This window comes from Epinephelus moara, chromosome 13 (assembly GCF_006386435.1).
Source record: "Epinephelus moara isolate mb chromosome 13, YSFRI_EMoa_1.0, whole genome shotgun sequence".
Taxonomy (NCBI): domain Eukaryota; kingdom Metazoa; phylum Chordata; class Actinopteri; order Perciformes; family Serranidae; genus Epinephelus; species Epinephelus moara.
In genome coordinates this window covers 14,532,745-14,558,279 of record NC_065518.1, presented here as the reverse complement: position 1 = coordinate 14,558,279, position 25,535 = coordinate 14,532,745, and the positions used below count along the sequence as shown (strand labels likewise).

General features: G+C 42.3%; 2 protein-coding genes across 4 annotated transcripts in view; one reads left to right on the top strand and one right to left on the bottom strand.

Moving 5' to 3' along the window:
• The first annotated feature begins 1,514 nt into the window (after positions 1-1,514).
• On the top strand, positions 1,515-13,908 carry star2 (steroidogenic acute regulatory protein 2). Its single transcript, XM_050059671.1, has 7 exons — positions 1,515-1,597; positions 1,724-1,831; positions 1,909-2,045; positions 2,161-2,319; positions 5,936-6,120; positions 9,831-9,924; positions 13,351-13,908. The coding sequence occupies exons 1-7, from the start codon at positions 1,534-1,536 to the stop codon at positions 13,453-13,455; spliced, it is 852 nt and encodes a 283-aa protein (XP_049915628.1). The 5' UTR covers positions 1,515-1,533; the 3' UTR covers positions 13,456-13,908.
• A 152-nt stretch (positions 13,909-14,060) lies between these two features.
• LOC126399581 (A disintegrin and metalloproteinase with thrombospondin motifs 14) overlaps positions 14,061-25,535 on the bottom strand; it is a 90,532-nt gene continuing 79,057 nt past the window's right edge. For all 3 annotated transcript variants that reach the window (XM_050059646.1, XM_050059649.1, XM_050059648.1), the window contains 5 exons: positions 25,042-25,174; positions 24,666-24,873; positions 22,470-22,599; positions 18,298-18,405; positions 14,061-18,196 (listed from right to left, as the gene is read on the bottom strand). In XM_050059646.1, the coding sequence (XP_049915603.1) occupies positions 17,610-18,196; positions 18,298-18,405; positions 22,470-22,599; positions 24,666-24,873; positions 25,042-25,174 (1,166 nt within the window). In that variant the 3' untranslated portion in view covers positions 14,061-17,609. The remainder of the gene's footprint in view (positions 18,197-18,297; positions 18,406-22,469; positions 22,600-24,665; positions 24,874-25,041; positions 25,175-25,535) is intronic.

Sequence of the window (25,535 nt, the reverse complement as noted above, 5' to 3'; positions counted from 1 at the left end):
TTGAGCGTGAATGGTTGTCTGTCTCTATGTGTCAGCCCTGTGATAGTCTGGTGACCTGTCCAGGGTGTACCCCACCTGTCGCCCAATGTCAGCTGGGATAGGCTCCAGCCCTCCTGCGACCCCTAACATGATAAGCGGTTACGGAAAATGAATGAATGAGCTTCACATAAGTCAATGGATCCAGTGTATTTCAACCTGGTAAGGTATGACACCATGTAATGGACGAAAAAGATGGCAGCCAGAATGAAAAATTAGCTCCCTTACAGTCACTATGGCAGCGAAGATAACAAAAATGGGGATTTATTTATCTTTAAATTGTGTCTGATTTTTGTAGATCATAACAAACTGGGTATGGAATTAATTTGCAGATGCTCCACTTCAAAACGAGACCAAACTTTTCTATGCATGTCGATTTTAAAGCCACACCAATGGCCAAAATGTGACCTGCAATGGAGGGTAAAGCTCATTGTTTTTGCCTGAGCCGCTTTCTGGAAAACTTACAGCCACTACCAGCTGGTTAAAAGGAGTGAGGAGTCAGTAATGAGGGTATAAAACACTCACTCACACAATCAGGCAGGTGTTTTGTAACAATTGCTAGTCACACAGAGATCCTTGAGCATACAGTCATAAATAGGCACACAAAACATTAGGCTGATTGGTCTAGTAGTTCGTAAGATCAGCTGTGGACAGGCAGATACGAACACTCATACGACACAGTCTATGAGGCACAGGGCCATACACATGATCCCCTCTAGGCTTACAACTGACGGAGATAATAAGCAAGAATATATTAATTCAATTCATTGTTGGCTGGGGCTGAAGAGGTTGAGAGGGTCATCCAATATTCACAAGGCTGGGAGCAAAATCCCTGTCTCCTGTTGGCTTCCTTCAGCAAGACCCTGACCCCCAATTTTCTCCCGATGGTTATTAATAGATAAATGAGAGGTAATTTGTAAAGCACATTGTCTGCTAAAATAAAAAGGGGCCTAACACATAGATAAAGTCCATTTATGACTGTGCACATTTACAGGAACTGGTCAAATCAAAAGGTAAAAGTAAATCATTCCAAATTACAGTATATGAATAAATGTAGCAGTCTGTTGTGAAGTAGTTAATCATCATTCTACTTCATATGTCTAGATAACTGCAGAAAAATTACAGATAACAGTTTCACTCACCCTGGTTACACTTCCTACACTAAATGCTGTCTTTGTGATTATATGTAAATCTAAAGAAGGACTGCTTTAATTTTAGGAGCATGAGAGTCTCTTTATTTTGGAAATTTGAATCTCCCATGGAGTGTTCACTTCCCTACATGCAGCAGATAATCATAGCACTTACTGTTAGATTTTCCTCTCTGCCTTGTGTCTGATCCTGTCGTTCAGTTGAAACTCTTGTGACCTTCGGAAAAGAATTCAGAACAGGTCCTATCTTCCTCTCTGGCCCCTTATCTCTTTGAGGCGTCCTTCACAGGCCATATAAAGACCAGAGACTCACTCTGTTACTTTGCTGTCACTGCCAAAAACAGACAACATGCTGCCTGCTGTTGTAAAGCTCTGCTGTGGAATCTCCTACCCACACCTGAGGAGTCTGGCGGGTAAATACTCTCAGTAACCCGAGAAAAGACATTTCATTTTATTCCTTTTAATGCAAATGCTGCATTCTGGATAAGGCTGCTGAGCTTTTGTTTCTTTTTGTGTCTCCTAACTGCTCTATCATGCAGGACTTCAACGCACAGCTGTGGCAGTGATAGGCCAGGAGCTAACACACCTGCAGAGATGGGGACAGGTCCAACATCACACGAGGACACATGCTGCATCAAGGCATTACGGTAAAAACTAAAAACATAATTCTGATCTGGTTTCAGAGTGCAGTTGGTGACAGATTATTGATGAGAATCTTTTGCAGAGCCCAAATCCGAAGACATAAAGCCTGCACCACTGCAAGAAGATCAGCTGTTCTTTGTACAACAAGGCCAAGAAGCAATGAGGAAGGCTCTCTGTATGCTGGAGGACGAACAAGGATGGAAGGTCGAGATCGCAGAGGTAACGCTTGATTGATTTAAGTGCCGTGCTGACTTAAATGATTGAAGTGCCCAAGTTAATTTGCCTCCAATTTCCACCAGCCTAAGTGATCTCTGTCTTCTCCTCTCCATTTAAGAGCAACGGGGATGTGATTTGCAGCAAAGTGATGCCAGGAGCTAGGAAGGTCTTCAGGCTGGAGGCGGTGCTGGAGGCCAGCGTGGACGAGCTCTACGATCTCCTGTTTGTCAGAGTGGAGGAGATGCACCAGTGGAACCCGAGCATACATCATATTAAGGTGAGCAGCTGAATATCTGAATATATTTTATTAACTGTGAAACTAACGATTGACTGGTTATTACTGATTTTATTTGACTGATTAAAAACACAGTACATAATGTGCATACAGTACTAAAATTCATCAGGATACTGCAATAATGTCACGTGACTAGTTTCCATTGCGGCACTGACGTGCAGGCTAGGAGGCAGGTAGGAAGAACGTGTCTACAGGTATCAGTTAAATTCAATGCTTTTAAAGACCCTTTCAAGACGTCTTTTAATTTAGGACGAATCATGTTTAACTTATTTAAGCATTGCAGGTAAGTAGTATATAAGTGGTCTTGTGCAGAGGTAAATGTTATGTATGAATATCATCACTAGAGTGAGTTAAGTCAATCTCCATTTTGCCAATAGGGAAGTGCAAGTATGAAGTAAAATGACAGTATTACATTTTTTTTAAAGACTTTACATAGAAAGGCTTCACTCACTTTTGCAAAAAGAAATTAAATGATATATAAATGAAATTAGACACAATGTTTGTAGTAGTTCAGACCTCACAACTTCAAATTTAAGACGATGTAATGACTTTTAAGGCCTTATTGCTATAAATTTAAGAAATTTTAAGACCTTTTAAGGACCTGTAGACACCCTGATGAAAAGGGAACATGTATATGCTACTAGTATGACATTTGTTTAAAGGGATAGTGCACCCAAAAATGAAAATTCAGCCATTATCTAGTCACCCATATGCCGAGGGAGGCTCAGGTGAAGTTTTAGAGTCCTCACATCCCTTGTGGAGATCCAAGGGGAGAGTGGGTAGCAACACAACTCCACCTAATGGAGGCTTACGACGCCCCAGATTCAAACGTCCAAAAACACATAATTGAAACCACAAAATATCTCCATACTGCTCGTCTGTAGTGATCCAAGTGTCCTGAAGCCCCGACATAAAAAGTTGTTTGGAAAAAACGTCATTTGAACTCTGTTTTTAGCCTCACTGTAGCCTGTAGCTCTAACTGCCTCTGTGTACACTGCATTTTGTGGTTTCAATTATGTGTTTTTGGACGCTTGAATCTGGGGCGCCGTAAGCCTCCATTAGGTGGAGTTGTGTTGCTACCTCCTCTCCCCTTGGATCACCGCAAGTGTTGTGAGGACTCTAAAACTTCACCTGAGCCTCCATCGGCATATGGGTGAGTAGATAATGGCTGAATTTCCATTTTTGGGTGCACTATACCTTCAAGTAATACATCAAATTAAAAATGAAAAAAGCATAATTTTTTGCTTTTATTTGGTGCATAAGAAGAATCAATACTATAATCATACAAAACAATTAAAAAAACAACATTCAAATTCAGAAAGCAGTCCACAACTAAGGGTCTTTCACTACACTGACTTCCTCAGTATCTCTTTTTCCAACTGGTTTTTAAAACTATTAAGAGAAAGGGCAGGTTCAGATGGATAGTCTGGATATTGTATTAGGGATGTTAAGTGCTACATCGTAGGCAACTGGACTTGCTTGAGCACCTCTCATCCAAGAGGCTTCTTCCGCCTTTAAAGCGTGTGTGGGTGTGACACACTGTTGAAAGCCTGTGAATATGCATCAGTCCATTAGAACTGAAGAAACCTCTTGGATTAGAGGTGAAATGTCTTCAATAAACTCAAGCGTGTCCAGTTGCCTACAATATAGCACTTAACATTAACATGACCTGGATGACTGAGAATCTTCACCAACAGATTGTATCAGGGAACTGCACAGTCAGTGTATCACCTAAGGCAGATGTCAGCTGGTACACCTCCCGTTTGGAGAAGCAGGCAGGAGTACCACCATGGCAGCTGAGCAAGGTACTGTTGTGGATGGAGGCAGCAGCCTAACGTATTTTAGCCAGATTTATACAATGACTATATTTAGATTATTTTTACTGCATTACTGTACCTTGCTGTCAAACAGGCACTACGTCTTCTCAAGTGTCTAATTTCCATATTCCTACCCATCTCTCTCCTTGCGCCTGTTCAGTCACACTCTGCAAAAGTTCTTTTGCAAACTCTGTCCTAATCATTCTTTTTTTATTTTCTTGTATTAGTTACCTCTTCCATAAACTGCTGACAGTCTGACTCATGCAGCTGATCTGTGGCGTAACACAGCGAGCAGCACAGTTGTGCTTACGCGTAGGAATACCAAGTTCTACAGTTGAGAAAATGTAGTGCCAAGAACTCGTCTGTCTGATGGCAAGGTAAAGCAGTGAAAATTAGACTGACCTTTTTTTAGGTGTCTGAAATCTGTTTTGCTGCTAACCTCCATCCACAGCAGTACATTGCTTAGCTTCTGTGTCAACACTACTGACTGCTTCTACAAACTGGGTGGTGCTGACTGCCATCTACTAAAGGTAAAACACCGACTATGGATAAGTACCTCTTACAACCCCACTTCGAAAAACCTCTCCCAATATTTATCCCAATATTTTATTCAACTGCTCCCCTGCATAGAGAAATGTGCCTGAATATTCTTAAAATACGAAGTAGAATAATTTGGCACATACCTTGTAAAATCTTAGATCACGATACGTTTTTTGATGTTGAGTTGAATCTTCTAAGCGTACCCAGTTCAACTCTTTCAAATTGTTTCAACTATTGCATGTTCTTATATTGAGATTAAACAGCCCAGTCGCCAGAAATGTTGTACGTTTCTGCAGACCACAAATAGGAGGCTGTGGCTCGGAGATAGAGTGGGTTGTCCACTAATCGGAAGATCTGCGGTTTGATTCTCGGCTCCAGTATCCTTGGGCAAGATACTGAACCCCAAATTGCTTTTGATGGCTGTTCCATTGGTGTGTGAGAGTATGTGAATGGTCTAGGTCTACTTACCAAATACATTATATTTGCCTGTTTCATTCATACCATGTCAAGGTTTCTGAAGTGACGTACAGTAGCATATGAGCTAACTTTGTCATAAGGAGGTGGAGGGGATTGTGGATGACGTGTCACCTAGGCAAGATGCCTGCCAAGCTGCAGACCACTGTTTGAGACCATCAAACAACAAAACTGATTGTGATTTAGACACAAAAAGCGACAGTATTTTATGAGACATTGCTGCTTTTTCAGCTGGGATCGTTCCCCCGAAAGCAGGTATTATAAGCAAAAACATGATCTTTACCTAAACATAACCAAGTGTTATTTGTTCCTTTACCAAACCACACATAACCCCAGAACTGTTGTTTCAAAATATCCACTACATAATAACGTACAAATGTAACATATCCATGATTTGCAGAAAGTACCATGCCAACTTTTTTTTGTCTGGTGACTGCATTGGATTAAGAACAACCCTTATTAGTTTGTTGTGATCATTGTTGCATTGAACCAGTGATGTACTTGATGTCCCTAATGAAGAAACTTTAGGCAATATTCTTGCCAAAAATAAAGGACCTAAAAAATACCATACAAATACAGTTTAAGCAACCTGGGTTTAGTGGAGATTTGTATTTTTTGGAGACGTTCCGAACCATATATTCAGTTAAGCTCTAGCCGTTTGTGTAGTTTGTTCTTATAGCCATAATTTATTGATGTCATGTTATATATTTGCACTTCAGTCCATGTAGTGTTTTGCAAACTAAATTTGATATTCGTGTCTCTCCTAGATTCTGAAGCGTGTTGGACCCGAAACGATCATCACTCATGAAGTTTCAACCCAGACAGCGGGAAACATGATTGGCCAGAGGGACTTCCTGAGTGTCAGACACAGCTGCAGACAAAAGTCCAGCGTTTATCTTGGAGGAGCAGCGATTCAGCTGGAGTCCTTCCCACCTCAGGCAGGCTACGTAAGGTAAGATCACACGCAGACCAGGCCCAACTCATTAATCATCAGGTGTTCGAATATATTCTTAGACTTCAGAGCATCGTATGAGTGTCTGAGTGGGGTAATTTTAGTTTCCCACAGTAAGATTTACAAAGCGGAAAAACATCTTCAACTCCATAGTAATGAATCCTGTGGAGTGCATTTCTATTTGTTCTGTGATAATATGCTCAGCGATGATGTATATCAGTGTCCTTAACTGTCTGCAGTGATATCTTTTCCATCTAAAAAAAAAAGTTTTATCAGTGGGATGTCAAAAGATTTTGAAGAATGTGAGGACAGAGGAACAGAACAAAAAAGTTAAGAATAAAAGCATGTTTTTATGCCATAATATTTTAATGATACTGAGCAGAGTAAATGTTTATTTTTTCCCAAAACAAGACTTTTGGCTCTATTAAAAGGATTTGTAGCGCATGGTCTAAAGCGCATGGCGCAAGTGTCATCTTCCATTCCCTTTAAAAGCCAGATACGCCTGCACCTGCATGTCTAATTCGACAAATTGGAGAAGTGAGTTGTTTCCTGCTGAGGGTAATGCAGTGAGAGCAGTAATGTCACTACAGCAAATATCATGGGACAATTAAGCAACGAACCTAAAAGCTGTAGTCATGAACTTGGCAGCGGCAACAGAACTAAACCCTGAGCTTCTTAAAATAACTGAGTAAGTTGCATTGCTGCTCCTGTGTAAATGCACACAGAGTCTCTCTTAACAGGGAGTCAGACAGCAGCACCACAGCTCTGCTCTGCTCTCTGCTATGTTCAGATTTTAGAGAATTTCATTCATCTTTTTCCTCATTAATGATGTATTATTTAAGCCAACTGCAAACTGCTAGTCTCTGTGTGTAACAAGCAGAGTGTATGTGTGTCGTGAACGCGCCTATGCAGGTGCATCTTACTATTTGAATAATGCACCCTTTAAATGGCAGAAGATACTCTGCCACTGACTTCAGACCAGTGCTGTGTCTCAAATCGCGTACTTCTGTACTTGCACTTAATATTTTGAGTGCATAAGTGCGTTCACACTGAAAAGTATGGAAAAATGCAGTGCACTATGAGTACCCTGATGGTGCACTCAAAACGGTCAAAAAGTTGAGTGTGGAACTATGGACACTTCTCGCCCTCAATGGTCGCCATCTTGGCTACGTAGCGGAAGGGGAGGAACTACTTTTCAAACTGGAAATGGCGGCCAAGGACTGTGCGACCGTGAACGGCGCTGCATTGTACAAATACATGTGTTTTTTGCACTAAGCACCATTATACCGTTGTCGGGTATAAGCCAGCCAGACGTTGCGCTAGACTTTTTCCTCGCCGGTCATTCTGACCGACAGGGTCATAAAAATCCGGTCATAATCTATTTTTACCGGTCATTTTAATTCGTTTTTAAATGATAATAAAGATATTCAAAGACATTTAGTTTTCATTTGTTCGTTTTTAATAAATCCAACAAGCAAGTTATAAAGTGTGCATTAATAAGGACATGAACGAAAAGATGAACAGACATCCACACACCCGTGCCATTAGGCTTCGCCCTGGACACACCGGACGGTACTAACGCGTCACTAACACATCCGGTGTGTCCAGGGTGTTATGTAGTTATGTCTGTAGGCTCGGTGACACAAAATTAAAATTGTAATGAAGTGAATAGGGTATTGAAAAATGTGTTCGGTTATGCACTGTTGTCTTTTTTTAAATTATAAACACGGTATTTTCTCCTCATGTTCCACAGTGCGTGCTGTTATTTTATTTTCAAAATTGGCCGGATTCTCTCGTCTTTTCTGTGTCCGACTTCCTGTTTGGTACGATCCGCTCGATCCAGCTTGACAGAAGCGCTCGCAGCTCGCATGAAAATAGACCAGGCGCCGAACTGAAGTGCTGCCTCCGCGGGCGCTCTGCTCTGCTCAGCGGCCTGTGTGGACAGTCAGATAGGTTAACATGGGCGCCGATTGAAAACTGCCTCCGCTGCTGGATGCTGCGATTCGGTTCCACATCCGGTTTGTCCAGGGCATTATGTCAACAACGCTACATGAAACAGATGAATGACTTTTTCTCTGCAGTGTGAAAACGGCAGCCACTTAAACCACTGACTGTGCACTCTGCCGCCAAGTGGGCAGGGGTGGTAATTGCAACCGGTCAAAATGACCGACAGCCTTCAGATTTTCCAGTCATTGTTGTAAAAAACTGGTCAATGACCGAGAAAATCCGGTTAACGCAACCCCTGAAGCCAGCAGTATGTCTGTTGGGTTAATTTAGCAGTCTGTAATGATTTGGAGCCGCAAACGATAACGCGAATACTAATGCTAGTTTGCTAACCAGCTAATTTGCGGAAGTCATTTCTGGTGAGTGCACAATGGCCGTGTTTGGTTTGAGACAACACTACCCTGTCGAAATTTGCACACTACGCCAATGAGTACATAGTGCACAAAGTATACTACATAGAAGTGTACTAACGGAAGTATGTGATTTGAGACACACCTCAGGTTTTTGTTGGTTAATGGCGAAATCACTTTTTGCTGCCTCAAAATAGCATTTCACCAACAATGCCCCTGACCATGGGTGCACACATCGACACATTTGGTACTTCCACAACTTGGGCGCTTGCTGTGAAAATGACAACTGCATTTGTCTGAAACTAGCAATGACAGTTGCGCTGCGTGATGCTTTGCAGCAGGTGTAAGATAGGCCACAGCCATGCTAGCAGCTCTGTGAGACTGCGTTTATGAGCGAAATGCTAACTTTAGCTCAACCTGAACCCTTCTTCCACATGTTTTGTGTCTTAGTGACTAATGGGAACAACAATTTTTTGAAACTGGTCCAGTATTGAGCGAGAGGGCTGCAGCCAGCAGCCGTGAAACAGGCTGCAATGTAACCACTCGGGTCATGTTCTCAGCCTCAATGTATGTCCATTAAAAGTGCTTATTTTTGCCACTGACAGGCTCAGATTATTATTCCTACTGTATTAGTGTCTGACAACTTATTAAAAGGATCACTACTAAGATACATCTTTTGTTTCAGAGTCAGAGCCTTTTTGTTTAACCAGAAACAGCTCTGAAACTGCCTTTACCAAACCCACCAGATGAACCAGACCAGTGATTGTAGCATGTATAGAGCCAGATTTTTTCACATCTAACTGGATGAATTAAGGGTTTATTTTAACCTAGCCAGAGTTAGTGATAGTTGGAACAGCAAAATGATAAACCAAGATGTTTTTGAGTTTTAATTTGCTTCTTTTCACTTTGTGTTTTGTCTGTTATGATAATATAATTACTGTTTATTTAAATGGAGTCTGGTGGCAGTAGCCATTTTAGGGCTGTTTATGGTTAAACAAAAAGGACCTTACTCTTAAACAACAATGTCTATCTCTGTAGGATTCCTTAAGAACAATCTGAGCCTGTCAGTGGCAAAAACAAGCACTTTTAGTGGAGTTACTTAGAGGGTGCACACATGGCCTAAATAGTTACACAGACGGCTGTGGTGTCACTCAATACTGGACCAATGTCAAAAAGTGTTGTCTGTTAGTCACTAAGACACAAAATTATGGAAAAATAGGGTCCAGGTTGAAAAATACTGTCCCTTCCCTTTAAGTTTCAACATGAAAATATACATAGTGGACAAGCACAACATCCATCATAAACCCTGGATGAATTCTAATGAGTTTCTAATGACTTTTTTTTGCGTGTTCACAGAGCTGAGGATGGACCAACCTGCATCGTCATTCAGCCTCTGGACGAGGATTCGGGAAAAAGCCGCGTCACATGGCTTCTTAACATGGACGTAAAGGTAAATTCTTACGTACTGCAGTTGCCATTTTGTGAAGGATAATAGAAAAAACATCTGCAGACTCCAGTATGTGCTATATCCATTTATCACAGCATTTTTTTATATGATGGCATTCAGCTTCTTAGATTGGCCATTTTCCGCTGTGCTGTTATCGAGAAACAGCTCAAAAACAAAATAATACCACGCACAACCCATCTGTTTCAGTGTGGAGCAGGCATTTGTAATTCAGGTCAGAATCCGCTCTATAAGATGTTCACGGTAACTCGTGTTCTCCATGGATAAATAGCACAAACCACAGAAAACAATAATCACTGTGATAGGAGACACACAATTTTGAGATAAGTGGTAGCTACTATATACAATGACAACTGAGTACTGGCGTGTGAGACGGCCGGCGGCGGTGGGGAGAGCCAACAGCGCAATCAATCAACAGCAGTGTGGCAAGTGAGGAATGAAAAGCTGATGGTCTACAGTAGATAAACTGCCGGGTTTGTAGAGCTACATGTAGCTGGAGTGGATTCCAGCTTTGGAGAGAGAAGTGAGAAATCATTTACTTCATACTGAAGCATCAACACAATGTGGAGTTAGATTTAATTATTTGATACAGGTAGTTTAACCGATTGGTTCCCAGTATAAGAGCTGGGCTCCTCTACAGGGTCACAAGATAAGTTCTGCCACAAATATTTATATTCATATTAAGCCTTTTTTCAAGTTATTTTAAAGGTGTCAAAGGGCTCGAACTACACAGTTTTTATGTTCAGAAAATGGCCAACAATAAAAAAGGAAACATTGACACTACAAAAATTCCACTGAAATATAAAACACAGGTATTATAAATTATTTTTTAATTGTTTTTATTTTTATTTTTTTTGCATTCTGTGTTTTTCAGTGACACTATCTGATGTCATATTTTTTAGTGTCATTTTTTTCCCATGTCAAAAAACAATAGACACTGAGAAAAATGATTGAAAAAAGTGTCAGTAAGTGTCATCTAAATAAAATATAAATATAATAAATAAAATGTTTGTTTTTTTTTCACTGCAAATTAGTTTTCAACGCCAAAATGAACTGCCTCTATTAGCTCTCCATATCTTTGGACACTGGGGCAGATGCACCACTATAAAGCCACATAAATCAAACATCTTTAAATTCAAAAGCAGAATAAAACATCACCAATTCTTACAACACATAATAGACCTTCCAAATATGACGAGACATAAAACCAGTAAGGGTGAATCTTTTTTTTAGCCATGACACGGTGTTACTCAAAGCTAGCTATCCTTCTTAACACTACCATAACATTACATAACGTTACATGAATACTGAAATACCACCTCACAAAGTACCCTAAGCTAATGTATTGCCACATGTTGCAAAATGAATTCACTACTCTACCACAAAAGATTCAGAACGTGACAAAGACATGGCTGCGTCGGTCTGTGCAATATGCGTGGGTTTCATTTGGGGGTGACACTTGTGAAAATGGAGGTTTAGGACCTTCGACAAAAAATTTTAAGCCTCAGACACTTCATTTCTTACATCCTGGTGACGTCTTATTCACCAGTTTGTGCCATTTCTGCATCAAATTATGGTGTAAAAGTCATTTATTTTCTAAAAATAAATGTCCTCTGCTACCTTCATGTTTTTAGTGGAGGACACCAACATGTTGTAAATACTGAGGGGAATGTGCCCCCTGCTTCCCCCCTAAAATCTACACCACTGGCAGGTGGTGCAACAAACCGGAAACCACTTGCTTCGAGCAACAGCGGTGTGTTAACGTGAATGAAACAGAGGAGGAGGAAGGAGTGCGACATCTAGTGGTCAATATTATCAACAGCACCTTTGACAGTTCTTGTACAATGCCACGTTCCCATCCATTACAACAGTCACAACTATCGTGTTGTCATTACTCACCAGTGTGAACAACTGTGTGTGAGTCTTGGGCACCACGAAGTAACCTCAGTCTGCTCCAGGTCCAGTCCACTTGGCCTCTCTGTCCCAGTATAACCAGTCCACTTGGCCTCTCTGTCCCAGTATAACCAGTCCACTCTTCCTCTGTGCTCCCACTGCGCTGCTCAGACGTTTCCAACATTTTCAGTCACAGTCACAAGTATCCATCACTAGCATTAGCATGTTAGCTACACACCGCGTGCACCTGTTAGTGACGCAGTTACGCAGGTGTGTTCGATTTGCGTCACGTCGCGTGTTCACCAGGTGGCGCATTAAATCAAAGCGTAATTAAAGTAGATGCACAAGTACAATGATGCTAATTTAAACCCATACTGAGTAATAATTCATCATATTGCATTGCTTACTCTTCATTAACTGCTGGCCTGTTGGTAAACATTTATTATTTCCGGTGTGTCACCTGAGTGCAGGCTGTCACCTGTGGTAGGCTAAGCTCCGCCCTCCTGCGGCCGGCAGCTGCTGATTAAGGGACTGTTGGTTACTTGTGAGGGGGGAGGGGTGGTGCAAAGTGAGGGAGGGATGTCAAAAAACAAATCACTGAGAGGGGTTTTTATTTTGTCTTTGAGGAGGGACATGAAGCTCTGAATGGCTGTCGGGAAATGCATCAGAAGCATGCTGACTGTTGTTAAAAATCCTTTATTGATTCACGCATACACCAGCAGGGATGGGAGAGAGTTACTGCCCCAAGCGAGGGACTTCAAGTATCTCGAGGTCTTGTTCACGAGTGAGGGTAGAATGGAGTGTGAGATGGATCAGCAGTTTGGCGGAACGTCGTGGTGAAGAGGGAGCTGAGCCACAAGGCAATGCTTTTGATTTCCTGGTCCATCTACGTCCCAACCCTCACCTATGGTCATGAGCTCTGGGTAGTGACCGACAGATGAGGTTGGTGGACAGATGTGGGGTAGCTGGGCTCAGCCTTAGAGATAGGGTAAGGAGCTTGGACATCCGGAGGGAGCTCGGAGTAGAGCCAATGCTCCTTCGCGTCGAAAGGGGTCAGTTGAGGTGGTTCGGGCATTTGATCAGGATGCCTCCTGGGCGCCTCCCATTAGAGGTGTTTCAGGCACGTCCCATTGGTAGGAGGCCCCAGGGCAGACATCTGGATGTCTGGAATACTTTGTTCAGCCCTTTAGATGAGTGGTTGAAAATGGATAGATGGATAGACCAATGCGTTTCAACTATAAAAGGGTGCTTTTTTATGACATTTTCTTATAACTCTTTCATTCGTGCAGTTATTTAAAAATGCGGAATATGAAACCAGGCATTGTGTAACTGATGGAAATATTATTGCACACTACTTCTTTGCTAAATGCCTTTTTTTAATAAACGTATTTGCATATGGCTGGTACATATTAATTGTGCAGCAGCAGTCACATTAGCCAATACTCCTGTTTGTTTCACAAGACTGACAGCCTTCAAAATACAACTCAGGGGATTAACAAAGTTTATTGTTGTTCTCAGGGGTGGCTGCCAAAGTCCATTGTCAATCAGGCTTTGCCCAGAGCACAGCTGGATTTCACCAAACACCTCCGAAGACGCCTCACAGCGAGCACCATCCTGAGCTGAGTGTGAAGCAGCACTCTGTCATCACTCACAGGGGAACACTGGGAGATGGAGGAACTGTGACAGCCCGGCGCTCAGCAGACGGCTGCCCTTTCAGCGAGAGTAGAAACGCTGCTCGGAGGAGACGCTGGCAGACACCATTGTCAGCAGCCCAGTGTCGGCCTGCCAGAAGGACGCTGGCTTATAATAGGAATTAATATCACAGTGTGCCACTCAGACCTCAAGGTTCCCTGATTGGGAGTCAGCGCTCGTCTGTTGACACATGGCTCACTGAATAAGACTGGAGAACATTAATAAAATCTTTGAATGTGCCTTTTTCTTGCCTGAGTCATTTTCATCCATCATACTGTAAAGACATCTTGAATAGCACATTGATAGCAATACATAAACAGGTGCATCCTGTCAGGTCATATACACTAAATCTACATGACTCAATTCAGACTGAATGCATCAGTGACTATGAGGTTTTGCTTCAAGGACACTCATTTAAAAAGATGTACTCAATTAAGTTGTGCTCGTCAACCTCCTAATGGAATAACAAGATAAACACAACAAGAGTCACGGGAGGCTAAATAGAGGAAAGTGAATTGACAAGAATCTCAGTTCTTTCAAACGTGTTTTACTTTGTTCTCCATACCACTTAAAAATTCAATAAATATTAACATTTAAAGCTTTCATTCACGTACGTATATACAAGAACTATACAATAAACATAATGATGTTATGAACTGCAATGCCGGAATGGTGTAACAGTATAACCAACCACAGTCTGTAGACTTACAGCATCGCCTGGACTTTTCTTTTTCTTTTTTTTTTTAACAATTGCGACAAACTTTCCATTCAATTCTTGGCTGTTAATTTCTTTCCATAACTTGAAATTTACATTATATACATTATTATCTGAAAAATATATCAGTTACAAAAAGATAATGAGTTTTTTTCTTGAATCTTTTTTTTTGTTTTTAAAGCGTTACGTGACTGACTTCCACAAAGGCAGACAGAAGGCATGCTACAGTGGGGTTGGTTTGCAGACAGTCATGATTTTTTTTTTTTTTTTTTTTACCAGTGAGGAAAATCACTGATACGTTGGAACAAACAACAAAATAAGAGCACCGGAGACAGAGAAGCGACGAGGCTCCCTGCCAGGAGTGATGGCTATGGAGTGTGGAGTGTGCCATGGGAATAATTATAGATTATTATAATCAGTTAGACAGATTTAAAAGTCGTGCATTTCCATAATGAATAAAGCTGTCTCCCTGCTTCCAGACTTCATGCTACGCTAACAACCTCCTGTCACTAGCTCCACAGTTATTGCACAAATGTAAGGCTGGTACTGATTTTCTCATCTAACTCTCAGCAAGGAAGCTGATAGCACGTGTCATGTTACATAATGCTCTCTGTTGCCACCCTCTGCTGAGCCCACGAGTTCCTGTTATTGTTCTGTGGGTTGGATCTCAATGGACAATGGACTGTGAGAGACATAAGTACAGGGAACAACAGACAGTTAAATATATTTTTCCATTCTACTTTCAATTTATATCAATTCTTAAAATCAGAAATTATATTTTTAATCTATAATAATCATCTAAATTTTCAAATTAACCCAGTTAAAGCTGTTGTTGGTAGCTTCTATAAAACAACGTTTTGTCATATTTAATCAAACTGTCACTACATCCTGACACATGAGACACATTATCTGTGTAAAACATCACGTTCCTTTACCTCCTCCTAGTGCTGCTAATGGCATTTGCATGGATCCACCGCAGCTGGACAAAAACAACCAATCAGAGCTGAGGAGTCAGTCATGTCAATCACTGCGGTCAAACTGTCAAACAAGGCAGGGCTGATCAAATATGAACCAAGATTGTGTTTCTGAGACATATTTTAATGTACTGTTTAGCTGTAAAATGAGAATGTTTAGCCCCGTTTCCACCAAGCAGTACGGTACAGTAGGCTACAGTACGCTTTTGTTCCGTTTCCATTTTAGGCCGACCGCCAGCAACTTTTAAGGTGGAACGTTTACTTGTTATGTTACTCAATGTATGAGTTGACGACGTGAATTCATCAGCGCCCCTTAAATTTCACTGTGACAACTTTGACCATTACTCTAGTTTTTATTGCCTCTCTTGGATGACTTACACTTTTAGTAATGAGTAGATCTTCAAGCATTTAAAAAAATATATATTAATTTTGACCAGATTATGTGAACTAAACTAAAAAAAGCGCACCGGCAACACTAAACGCTTGTGCTTGCCTTTGAAGGGCTAAATGCACAGACACGCTATTCTTAAATATCCCATGGAGAGAGACTCTCACTGCAGCCTCTTCTATTTTGTTCGGAAAATGTCGGCGTGCAATCCGTTCTGTGAACGATAAACATAACAGAGTTTGCGGTGGAAACACTAAACGGACCTAAGGTCTAGGTACCATGTCTGAAGGGTTACCTTTGGCTCCAAAGGTACCATACCAAAAGAACTGGAAACAGGGCTTTTGTGACCAGGCCGCCATGTTGACAACAGTCGAGCCGAAGATTCAGCACCGCCCACCAGTTGGAGATTGTTGCATATGCCATGAGAGGAACCAGGAGGAGGAGGAGGAGGAGGAACATGTTTTATCACAGAATATCTGTCTCAAGTACTACTGTCAGGATTAGGGATGTCAATGGTTAACTGTTAATTGGTTAACTGCCAAAAATATCTCTTCAGTTTACTGCACTGCAAACCATCCAGATCTGGTGGGAGATAGACAGCCGCCTAGCCACGTTAACCAGCGTAAATATAGTGCCCAACGCTCACCTTTAGGTCGCCACTGGTTAGCTAACCTTGGCCACTCTGTATAGCGCACCAGCTTAGCTAGAGGTGCCGCTCATTCGGTGATTACTGCTAGTAGTGCTGTGGAGACATTGTGCCCACCCTCCGGTCTCCCCCAGAACGCCGTGGTGAGTAAGTGGCCCAAATTTTTAGCCGCAAATCTCTTTTAGGAATGTTAACTATTTTATTGCTGTTAGCACTGTAAGCAGTGTCAGCGTCGCTAGTGGTGCTAACATAGTTGACAATGTTAAGGTGGTTTGCTGCTCAAAATGAAGCCACTTTTTGACTGGGGCTACCTGTGGGGTGACCAGAGGGTGGTCACCATGTTTTTGCAGCAATGTAGCGGTTGCCAGCTAGCTCCCACCCAACCTGGCCGGTGCACAGTGTCGAGCGGCTAAAGCTAATGTTAGCTAACCAGTAGAGACCAGAGGTGAAGTGGGCATTTTGTTTTCCTCATGTTAAAGCAATTGGCTGTCTGTCTGTTAACACAGCCAACACAAAATAAAATAAAAGTAAGACATTTACATCACTTTTTTTTTTTTTTTAATTTTACCACCTCTAAATGGATGGCGCTTTGAAATGCAGTGCTAAAGCTAGCTAAAACTAGCTCCAAACTAAAAGGAAGGTCTCCTTGTATTTCACGTCATTTTGCATTTTCTTCTCAGAAATTACCAGATTAATTACCAGCTGATGGGTGTTGGGCTATCAAAAGCAAAATATACTGAAAATGAAGTCCCTAGTCAGGATATAAGGACACTTTCCTTAAATATGAGGAATGGTTATTTTATAAACGTTACTAACTATATCTTAAATAACTTAGCACTGTAACACTTAATTATTATTTAACACCAGCAGGGCCTATAATTATTCAGGTGGCACACTCTAGCCTCCACAGCTGACACGTGCACCTCCAAAACCATGGCCTTTGACCTCTCCTCACATGTTCACAATACAAGTTCAATAGTAGTTCTAATGCACTTGAAAAAAAACAGGATTACACAACTGTACACAGATAAAAACATGAATGTAGCAATGCAGTCATCACATTTTGAACACGTCTTGTAGTCATTTTAGTTTACAGCACCTGACAACTTTTTTTTTTCTTCCGTTTCATATTTGAAGCACAGACGGCAGAGCGACACTGTGCACAGATCACTCTGGAGTTTTGATGAGGTAACCATCGCTGGTCTGGTCTAAGTTCACTGGCATGGAAAAAAAAAATCTTTGTAAAAAAAAAAAGAAAGAAAATATCCGCAGCCTGACCGCGAGTCTATGAGATGCTGCAAAGGGTGAGCTGATGTACGAGACCGTCTCACTGAGCAGCACGTTCACAACATCGCTCACTGTTCATTTCTGAGCTGACAGGGTTCTGTGACTCGAGTCCCTCTCAGATCCTAAATCGTCCCTTCTTGACCTGGCAGCGACTGGGCCTAAAGTGCTGTTTGGACTGTGCTCTTTAGAGGCACCTCCACTGGAGTCTGCTGTGGGCCGTGGAGGCCCTGGAGGTAGAAGAGGCCCCGGGTCTGAGTCTCCTTTCCCAGCTGTGAGGAGGGAGTCGCTGGTGGGACCCTGGGGCGGAGCAGCACCTGTGGATGGCGAGGCTTCAGCTTCAGCTTCAGCTTCAGCAGCAGCAGCAGCTGTGGTTGGCACCGGGGCAGTGGAGCGCAGCCATCTGCCAGTGGCTTTAGTGGTTTGCGGCGGGCTCTTGGTCGTAGCAGGTGGAGGAGCCTTGGGTGATGCAGGGTGAGAAGGAGTGGAGGTCTCGTGTTCAACTGAGGCCAATGGGGTGCTATGGAGGTCAGGAGCATATGTGGCGAGGTTTTCTTTCTTGTTGCAAGACTCACAGCAAAGCTTATTATATCCAGGGATGGAGCAATATCGGGCAAGAACCTCCATCTGACAGAAAATTGATTTATCCCCCAGACATGGCTCATCTGGTGACAAGAGGGGAGAGGACATCACTCAGAGGACTGAAACACAAAAACATTTCTATTGTGGAAGTTTAGATTCTGAAACAAATTACATATTGACTTACTTGAAGAGATTTTGTGGACAGGGTTTTCAGGAGCCCTTTGGTGTACGGCTTCGTCTTTTATTGTGGAGTTTTCCATTGTTTCGACAGTGAGAGGAGACACTGGCTGCCCTGGAGCGGAGGACAAAAGAAGGTCAAAAAAATCCTACGTATGAACCAGAGTTGTAGACAAGAACACCTTAACAGGACCAAGATCAGACTGTATCGAGGCTGAAACAAGACTGAGGGGTTGAGAACACGACCAGACCAGTGCGAGTCCCTCACTGCATTATATATATAGTATACGTACCACAAAACAAATTCTAGAAAACAGATTCCTCTTAATTCACCAATTTTAGATCAGGACAGCACATGGACGCTTCGGACAAGACGTCCTTCTTCAGCATGTGTTGTGGCAATGTGCGGTTGATTAAAGTACCCCTCTTTGACAATCATGGGCTCGCTTGGCTTGGTTTTGGCCATTGTATTTCCATTACAACAGGGCTACCTTCTTGAAGGTGTGCTCTAACTGATGATGGTTTGTCTCGAGTGATAAGGTTTGAAAGCAGTGGGCTGATCCACGGCTAAAGTCCCGTTACTTTTATTGCATGTGTTTTTTCCGCAGCATTGCAGGTAAAAGAAGTTTTAAACTACTGAGAGCTGAACACACACAGATACTTTTAAAAGTGCCTTTCTTTCTGGTCTCCTGCAGACAGAGGTGAGTCAAGCCTGAGAGTCTGAAATGAACTTGCAATTTGAGGGTCACCTTTCAATATGTGCCAACACTGTGTGTTTGTAAGTGTCCGTGCTGCCCCCTGAAAGTTGGAGATTTGAATCATCAGTCAGAGACCCCTCAGTCGACGGAGGTTATTTCATGTTCTGGGGCCTCAGTTATAAGAGTGCTTAGGATTCATACTAAAAGTTGACGTGCGCCCAAAAGCTGAAAATGGCATGCGGCAAAAAATTATCTGATTTATAAAACCGTACGCACGCACACTTGCACGCAATGTTCTCTTTATAAATCACAGACCTCCTGGAGTTGTGCGCACCCAGATCCGCCTCATATTCCGCCCTCTACACGCCCTAGTTCAACCATAAATGGTCATGCAAATCACCTCATGAATGCGATCTGCATATAAATAAGCCAGCATCCGAGTGTTCTCTCGTTGTGAGTCACGGCGACAGGTGTGAGAAACGAACAAAAAAACGGAATTTCTTTGAGACTGAGCTAGAGACCCTTTAACGGGAGGTGGAGGACTGAAGAAAGATTTTATTTGGTGGCCACAGCAGCGGGATCACTAATAAAAGAAAGCGAAAAAAAAGTGGCAACACATCAACGCTGCTGATGCTGTGTCTGTGGGACTGCACGGACAGTGACAGAGAAAAAAAAAAAAAAGTGGTCTGATCTAAAGGTAGACCAGATATTTCTACTCCTTTACCAACATGTAGTTAATGTGTTGCTTTTAAATTTGAGGATGTTTGACATTGATGTGCGACATAAAGAATCACATTTATTAAAGGTGGAGGCAAAAAGGAGTATGTGCCAGTGCCATCTTGCGCAATTACGCACGAGGGTCACCGCAGTATTTATATGTTTATGGCAATTAGTCTGATCAGACACCCGGCCTGAATTACAGCATGAACCAGTGGTATCCCTGTCCCAAAATACAACGTGTAATTTGAAATACAATTCAAAGATGAAAGTGTAATAGGCGAACACGTTTCTTCATGCCGGTTTTGTCATGAACAGCACATGTCTAAGTAGGGCTGATGAAATGAGTGTAACGGTTGTGCTTAATGGCTGTATTTCGAGACATGATAAATGCACTGGAAATATTTAGCTAAATAAATAAATATATTCCATGCAGTCGCGCCGTCCTCTCCCCCTCCTGCGCTCACAGAGTGGACAATGAGACGTTAGAGGCAGTGCGGATTAAATACATATTTAGAAAGAATTTCAATTCAGGATTTGAGTTGGATTTTACAGCGTTTTTATGAAACAATTAAAACTCACTCCAAGCGCAAAATAAGGCTGCTGGATTTAATTTAAATGATAACGTGGATCTAAGGTGGATATAGCGTGACATTAAATTTGTGTGAGACATCAATAAACATCCGACTCCACTTCTCCACCTCGCCGTCTGCGTCGCCACTTCCCAGTGTCTCCAAAATGTGCGCACGCATGACTCAGAGTGTGTTTACAGGTGCGCACATTCTCCCGCCAAGTTTATTTTTATAAATCACAACTTTTGTGTGGGAAGTGGCGTACGCCACTTTCAAGCCCCGTTTTGTGCGTAAGCAAGCTTTATAAATGAGGCCCCAGGTCCCCAGATTTTGCTGCAGATTGAGCGCTCTTGTCTCTCACAATACTCTGTGTAGAGGCTGCAGCAGACACGATGCAACGTACGGCACAAAGGAGACTTTCCGAGATGACATTATCTTCTCTCTTCTGCTTAGAAGTGGTGAATTTACAATGCAATTTCAATGCAGTCTCTGGCTTTGGTTTGAAATCTAGTGTAAGCAAAAAATGTTGCACATTCCTGATCCGTTATTAACACAGTTAGATTGTTTACGATATTGAGTAATGCTGCTGTCACACTGAACTTCTCACTGAGCACGTTCAAACTTTAAAACTTCATATGAAGAACTGATTTGACTGGCAGAATTCTTAGTCGGGTGCAGCCCTAGTAAGTGTGTTATACCAAATGTCTTGATAGAATAATCAAAAGGCATTACAGAGATGGATTTTATCTGTGGGAATTTCCCTTTGTTTTCTATGAGCAAACAAATACAAGCAAACACTAAGGGGCTTAAATCAACTGAGCCATTTATTCAACACTCCTTTTCTGCAGGCGATGTAGTCATATTCCCACAGCTGTTCTCTTGACTCACTGTGAAATAAAACCCTGAGTCCTCTTTGTCCGTCACTGAGACAAGCCTGAGTACAAATGCAGTCAAGTCAGAGATGAGACTGAAGCCCCATTTCCAAGGAGCAGTACGGTACAGTTCAGTTTGGTATGCTTTTTATTCACTGTGGAGAGTTTTATTAGTAAACTGTAGCTATAAAATGAAAGGATGTTTTGCTGCCTCTCACAGCAGCTGGAGTCGGAGCAAAAATAACTTAATTCACAGAGCTGAAAGCCGGCGACTTTTAAGGTGGAACGTTTGTTACTCAATACATAAGCTGATTACGTGAACACCATTGACACACCTTATATTTCACTCTAATAACTTTGACCATTACTTTAGTTTGTATATGACATATACTTTTAGTAGTGAGTGGAGAAAAAAAAAGTGACGTGGAGCGTTGTTCCTGTGGGCTCACTAAACCCCTGAGCTTGCCTGTGAAGGACTAAATGCACAAACATGCTATTTTTTAATATCCCATCTCGACAAACTCTCACTGCATCCTATTTTAGTTCGTTCTGAAAATGTCGGCATGCAGCCTCGTTCTATAGACGATAAACGAGGCGCAGACATGCATCTGTGTCATCAATATCTAGGAAATACAGTGAGTGCTGCACGGAGCAGTGAGTGACAACAACCCCGCCCACATGAAAGAGTGCTGTTTGTGGTGGATACGCTATTGTCTAGGTACCATGTCTGAAGGGTTACTGTTGGTTCCAAAGGTACCATGCTGAAAGTGTTTGGTGGAAACAAGGCTTAAGTCCTTCAGAAAGCAATCTTGAGACCAAGACCGATCTCAAGTACTGCAAAACAGCTACCATGAGACCCAAGAAAATCTCTCAAGAACCTCTACAGTAAGAAAACAGAACTTTCTTTTTGGAGACTTATAAAAGCTGCAGCAGGGTAATAGTGGAGAAATGTTTTGACACAGAGGCTGAATATCTCTCAGTTTTCATGAAGTACTCCAAAAGCTCTTTTTCTTTAAAGGGACATTAAGGACCTACTGGTGTCATTCATCATACAAGCCACAGAAGGTTATTCAGTCTCAAAATGATTTCTAAATGGCATCCCTAGGTGATGGTGAGTGGGAGCATTACGCAGCAGGCATTGACCTACCACAAGTTCTTAAAAAAAATGTACAGACATCTGTTCCAGTTCTTTTTCTGCATCCATAATGAAAAGGAAATGACTCAAACATGCGGAGGCAGTTTCTCCAAGAGCGTTAATAAGACAAGCAAACTGGTAAATTGGTCAATATTGTTCCCTAATCACATGCAGGGTGATCTCACCTGGACAAGAACTTAGTCTGCAGATAAGAACTGTCTCCGGCTTCTCGCCCTCACATTCTCCGAGGGTGTTGTCGCTGGCCTTGCAAACCACCTGCCTTTGCTGAATCCCTTCGCCACAGGTCACTGAACACTGCCACGCCACCAACACACACAAATACACAAACACAAACGAGTTAAAACAATAGCAACTGTAGTGACACTTTACTTCAGAATGATGAAATGATTAGTGACACGTCAGAGCCTACCGCATACACTAATTAAATCTTGACACATGCATCCAAGAGAGTTCACTTGTGTTCGAACATTAAGACTGATATGACATGTCACTGTAAACAGAGTCAGGTCAGAGTCAGTTAAGTTAACAATTCTTTTGTTTATTGCATGTTTATGTCAGTTTTCATGTTATACAATATTCACACCTAGAACTAATAAAGTGCTGCTATCATTCTATATTGTTAAACTTGTCATAAGATCATTGCTATGCTATGAAAATTTGCAAAGGTGTTACTCTACCAGTCTTCCATTAAGTTAATACTGACTGAATTTGAGACCAGGACTAAGGATGCTTTCAGACCTAGAGTTGTCTCGCTTTGGTCTGAATCAGGGACTAATTTTGTTACAAAGTTGTATAATTGCCTAGAGTTGGTTCGTGTTGGGGCGGCACGGTGGTGTGGTGGTTAGCACTGTCGCCTCACAGCAAGAGGGTTCCCGGTTCGATCCCGGGTGTGGGAGCCCTTCTGTGCGGAGTTTGCATGTTCTCCCCGTGTCAGCGTGGGTTCTCTCCGGGCACTCCGGCTTCCTCCCACAGTCCAAAAACATGCAGATTGGGGACTAGGTTAATTGATAACTCTAAATTGTCCGTAGGTGTGAATGTGAGTGTGAATGGTTGTTTGTCTCTATGTGTCAGCCCTGCGATAGTCTGGCGACCTGTCCAGGGTGTACCCTGCCTCTCGCCCGATGTCAGCTGGGATAGGCTCCAGCCCCCCCGCGACCCTCAAGAGGATGAAGCGGTTAGAAGATGAATGAATGAATGAATGGTTCGTGTTGTCAAAGCAGCATTTACAAGCGGACCAGATAAAATACTTTGTGCGAGAAAGTTCCACCTCTTCAAGAAGGTCTTGGTCCGGTTGCTTTGGTGTGCACATGTGTGATTGCTGTGTTCACACCTGCCCAAACGAACTGCACTTAGAGGGCAAACGATTCACTAGCTGGTCGTAAATCCATCGCTAAGTTTGTGTGTAAAGTCCTTCCTAATTTAAAGCAACTAGCAAGTTTCAAACCCGTGAAAGCTGTTCTACTAAATAAGGTTGCAGCATTAAAACTTAAGCAACATCTTGGTGACAGAGGCAGAGCCGGGGAGTGGCCCTTGGAGCCCCAGATGTTTTCTCAAAAGTCCCAAATCTTTACTGTTCCCTTAAGAAATCTAATATAATTGATCAAATTTTCTATTCAGAGTATTGAAGACAATATTTACTTTGCATTGTTGGGGATCCTTGATTCGCAGTTAGAGCAGCTCAGATGATCATGGCGTGGATTTAAATGCATAGATTTGTCAGCTTAACACTCTACCCTACCCTACCTATGTAACTAAAAGGTCTAGTGGGTAGGATTTAGTGGCATCTAGTGGTAAGGTTGCAGACTGCAACCAACTGATACAACATGTACTAAGCATGTGGAGGAACTATGACCGCTTAGAGGGAAGTGCATCTACTGCTAGCTCCCCTGGCATCACTGATATAGCTAGGGTTACAGCTCAGCCGAGGAGGACGTCAATAATGTTTTTATCTCGCGCTGTCATGAGCACGAGCCTCTCATCATAAGTACATGCACGCTCTCTTCTGCGTGGTGATGCAATTGGTGGGTGTAGTTTGGTAGAAAGAAAATAGTTCCTACATGAAACTGCTCACAACCAGGTCTGTGGATTATTTTGAGTAACCAGGTCGTGATTTCTGTAAAGAGACATTGCTGTTGACACTTTGAGCACCACAAGCTGAGTTCAATCTAGTTCCATTTTATTCGAGAGAAGGCAGACACACACCAAAACAATCTGATAAATAGCACCACAGGTAAAAGGAAAAATATGTATTTTTGACCTTGGGGTGAACTGTCCCTTTAAATCTTCACTTAGTAAACATTTACGTTACAGCGAGCTTAAGTTTGAACTTGCTGATACAGCTGGCTGTCATCCGGACTCACCTGAGACCACGCCCCTGTCCTCCACTGGGCGGGGCATATGGTGTGGTTACAGGCCCTCCTTATCTCCGGCCGGTCCTCGAGGCAGTGTTTGCTGTGGACGGGCCTGTTGGTGCCGTTGTGGAGCGCCTGCATGCACTGCACCACTCTGGTTTGGTAACCAAGTTTCCCGCAGGTCTTACTGCAGGGACTCCACTCCTCCACCACCCACCTGTCAACACAGCAGGCTCTTTGAAAAAAGGCTTTCATGCCACACAGCAATTACATTTTCCTCTGCTTATCGAATGGTCCAGAATTGAACATATGGAGGCAAAGCCATTAAAGTTTTAATGCTGCACTAGACTGAAAATATAGCCCTTTATAGCTGGGGGACACTTACGTGGGCTGGCTGCATTCTTGAACATTGCAGCGTTTGCGGATGGGTTTGGGCTTTTTGCTGGTTTCACAAAAGTTTCGATGCACCAAACGGCTGTCACTCTTCCTCCTGCATCCATATTTTGTGTACTGGATGCCTGAAGGATGGAAAGCGTACAAAATCAATCTTCCAGCATGCTTATACAGACATATAGTACAGTTACATGCATAAATCTATCATCCATCTCTTAAAAAACTGGGGCTACAACTAATCATCATCATGATCACAGTTATTACTGATTGACCTTTTTGTTAATTACTGTATTTATTATTTCGTGTAAATGTCAGGAAATAGTTCAAAAATGCCCATTTCAACTTCCTGGAGTCCAATGTGATTTTAATTTTGGCTTTTAAATTGAGTGTTTTGTCTGTCCAACGAGAAAAATTCATAAGATATTTCCTTTATAATGACTAAAAACAGAGAAGAATGATTCATGTTCAAAACATTTTCTATGAATC

Excerpts from the sequence above, each read along its gene's own strand:
- star2 (XM_050059671.1), top strand. The coding sequence starts at position 1,534 with ATGCTGCCTGCTGTTGTAAAGCTCTGCTGTGGAATCTCCTACCCACAC. Across the intron at positions 1,598-1,723 it reads ACACCTGAGGAGTCTGGCGG|GACTTCAACGCACAGCTGTG; the intron begins GTAAATACTCTC and ends TCTATCATGCAG. Across the intron at positions 2,046-2,160 it reads GGAAGGTCGAGATCGCAGAG|AGCAACGGGGATGTGATTTG; the intron begins GTAACGCTTGAT and ends TCTCCATTTAAG.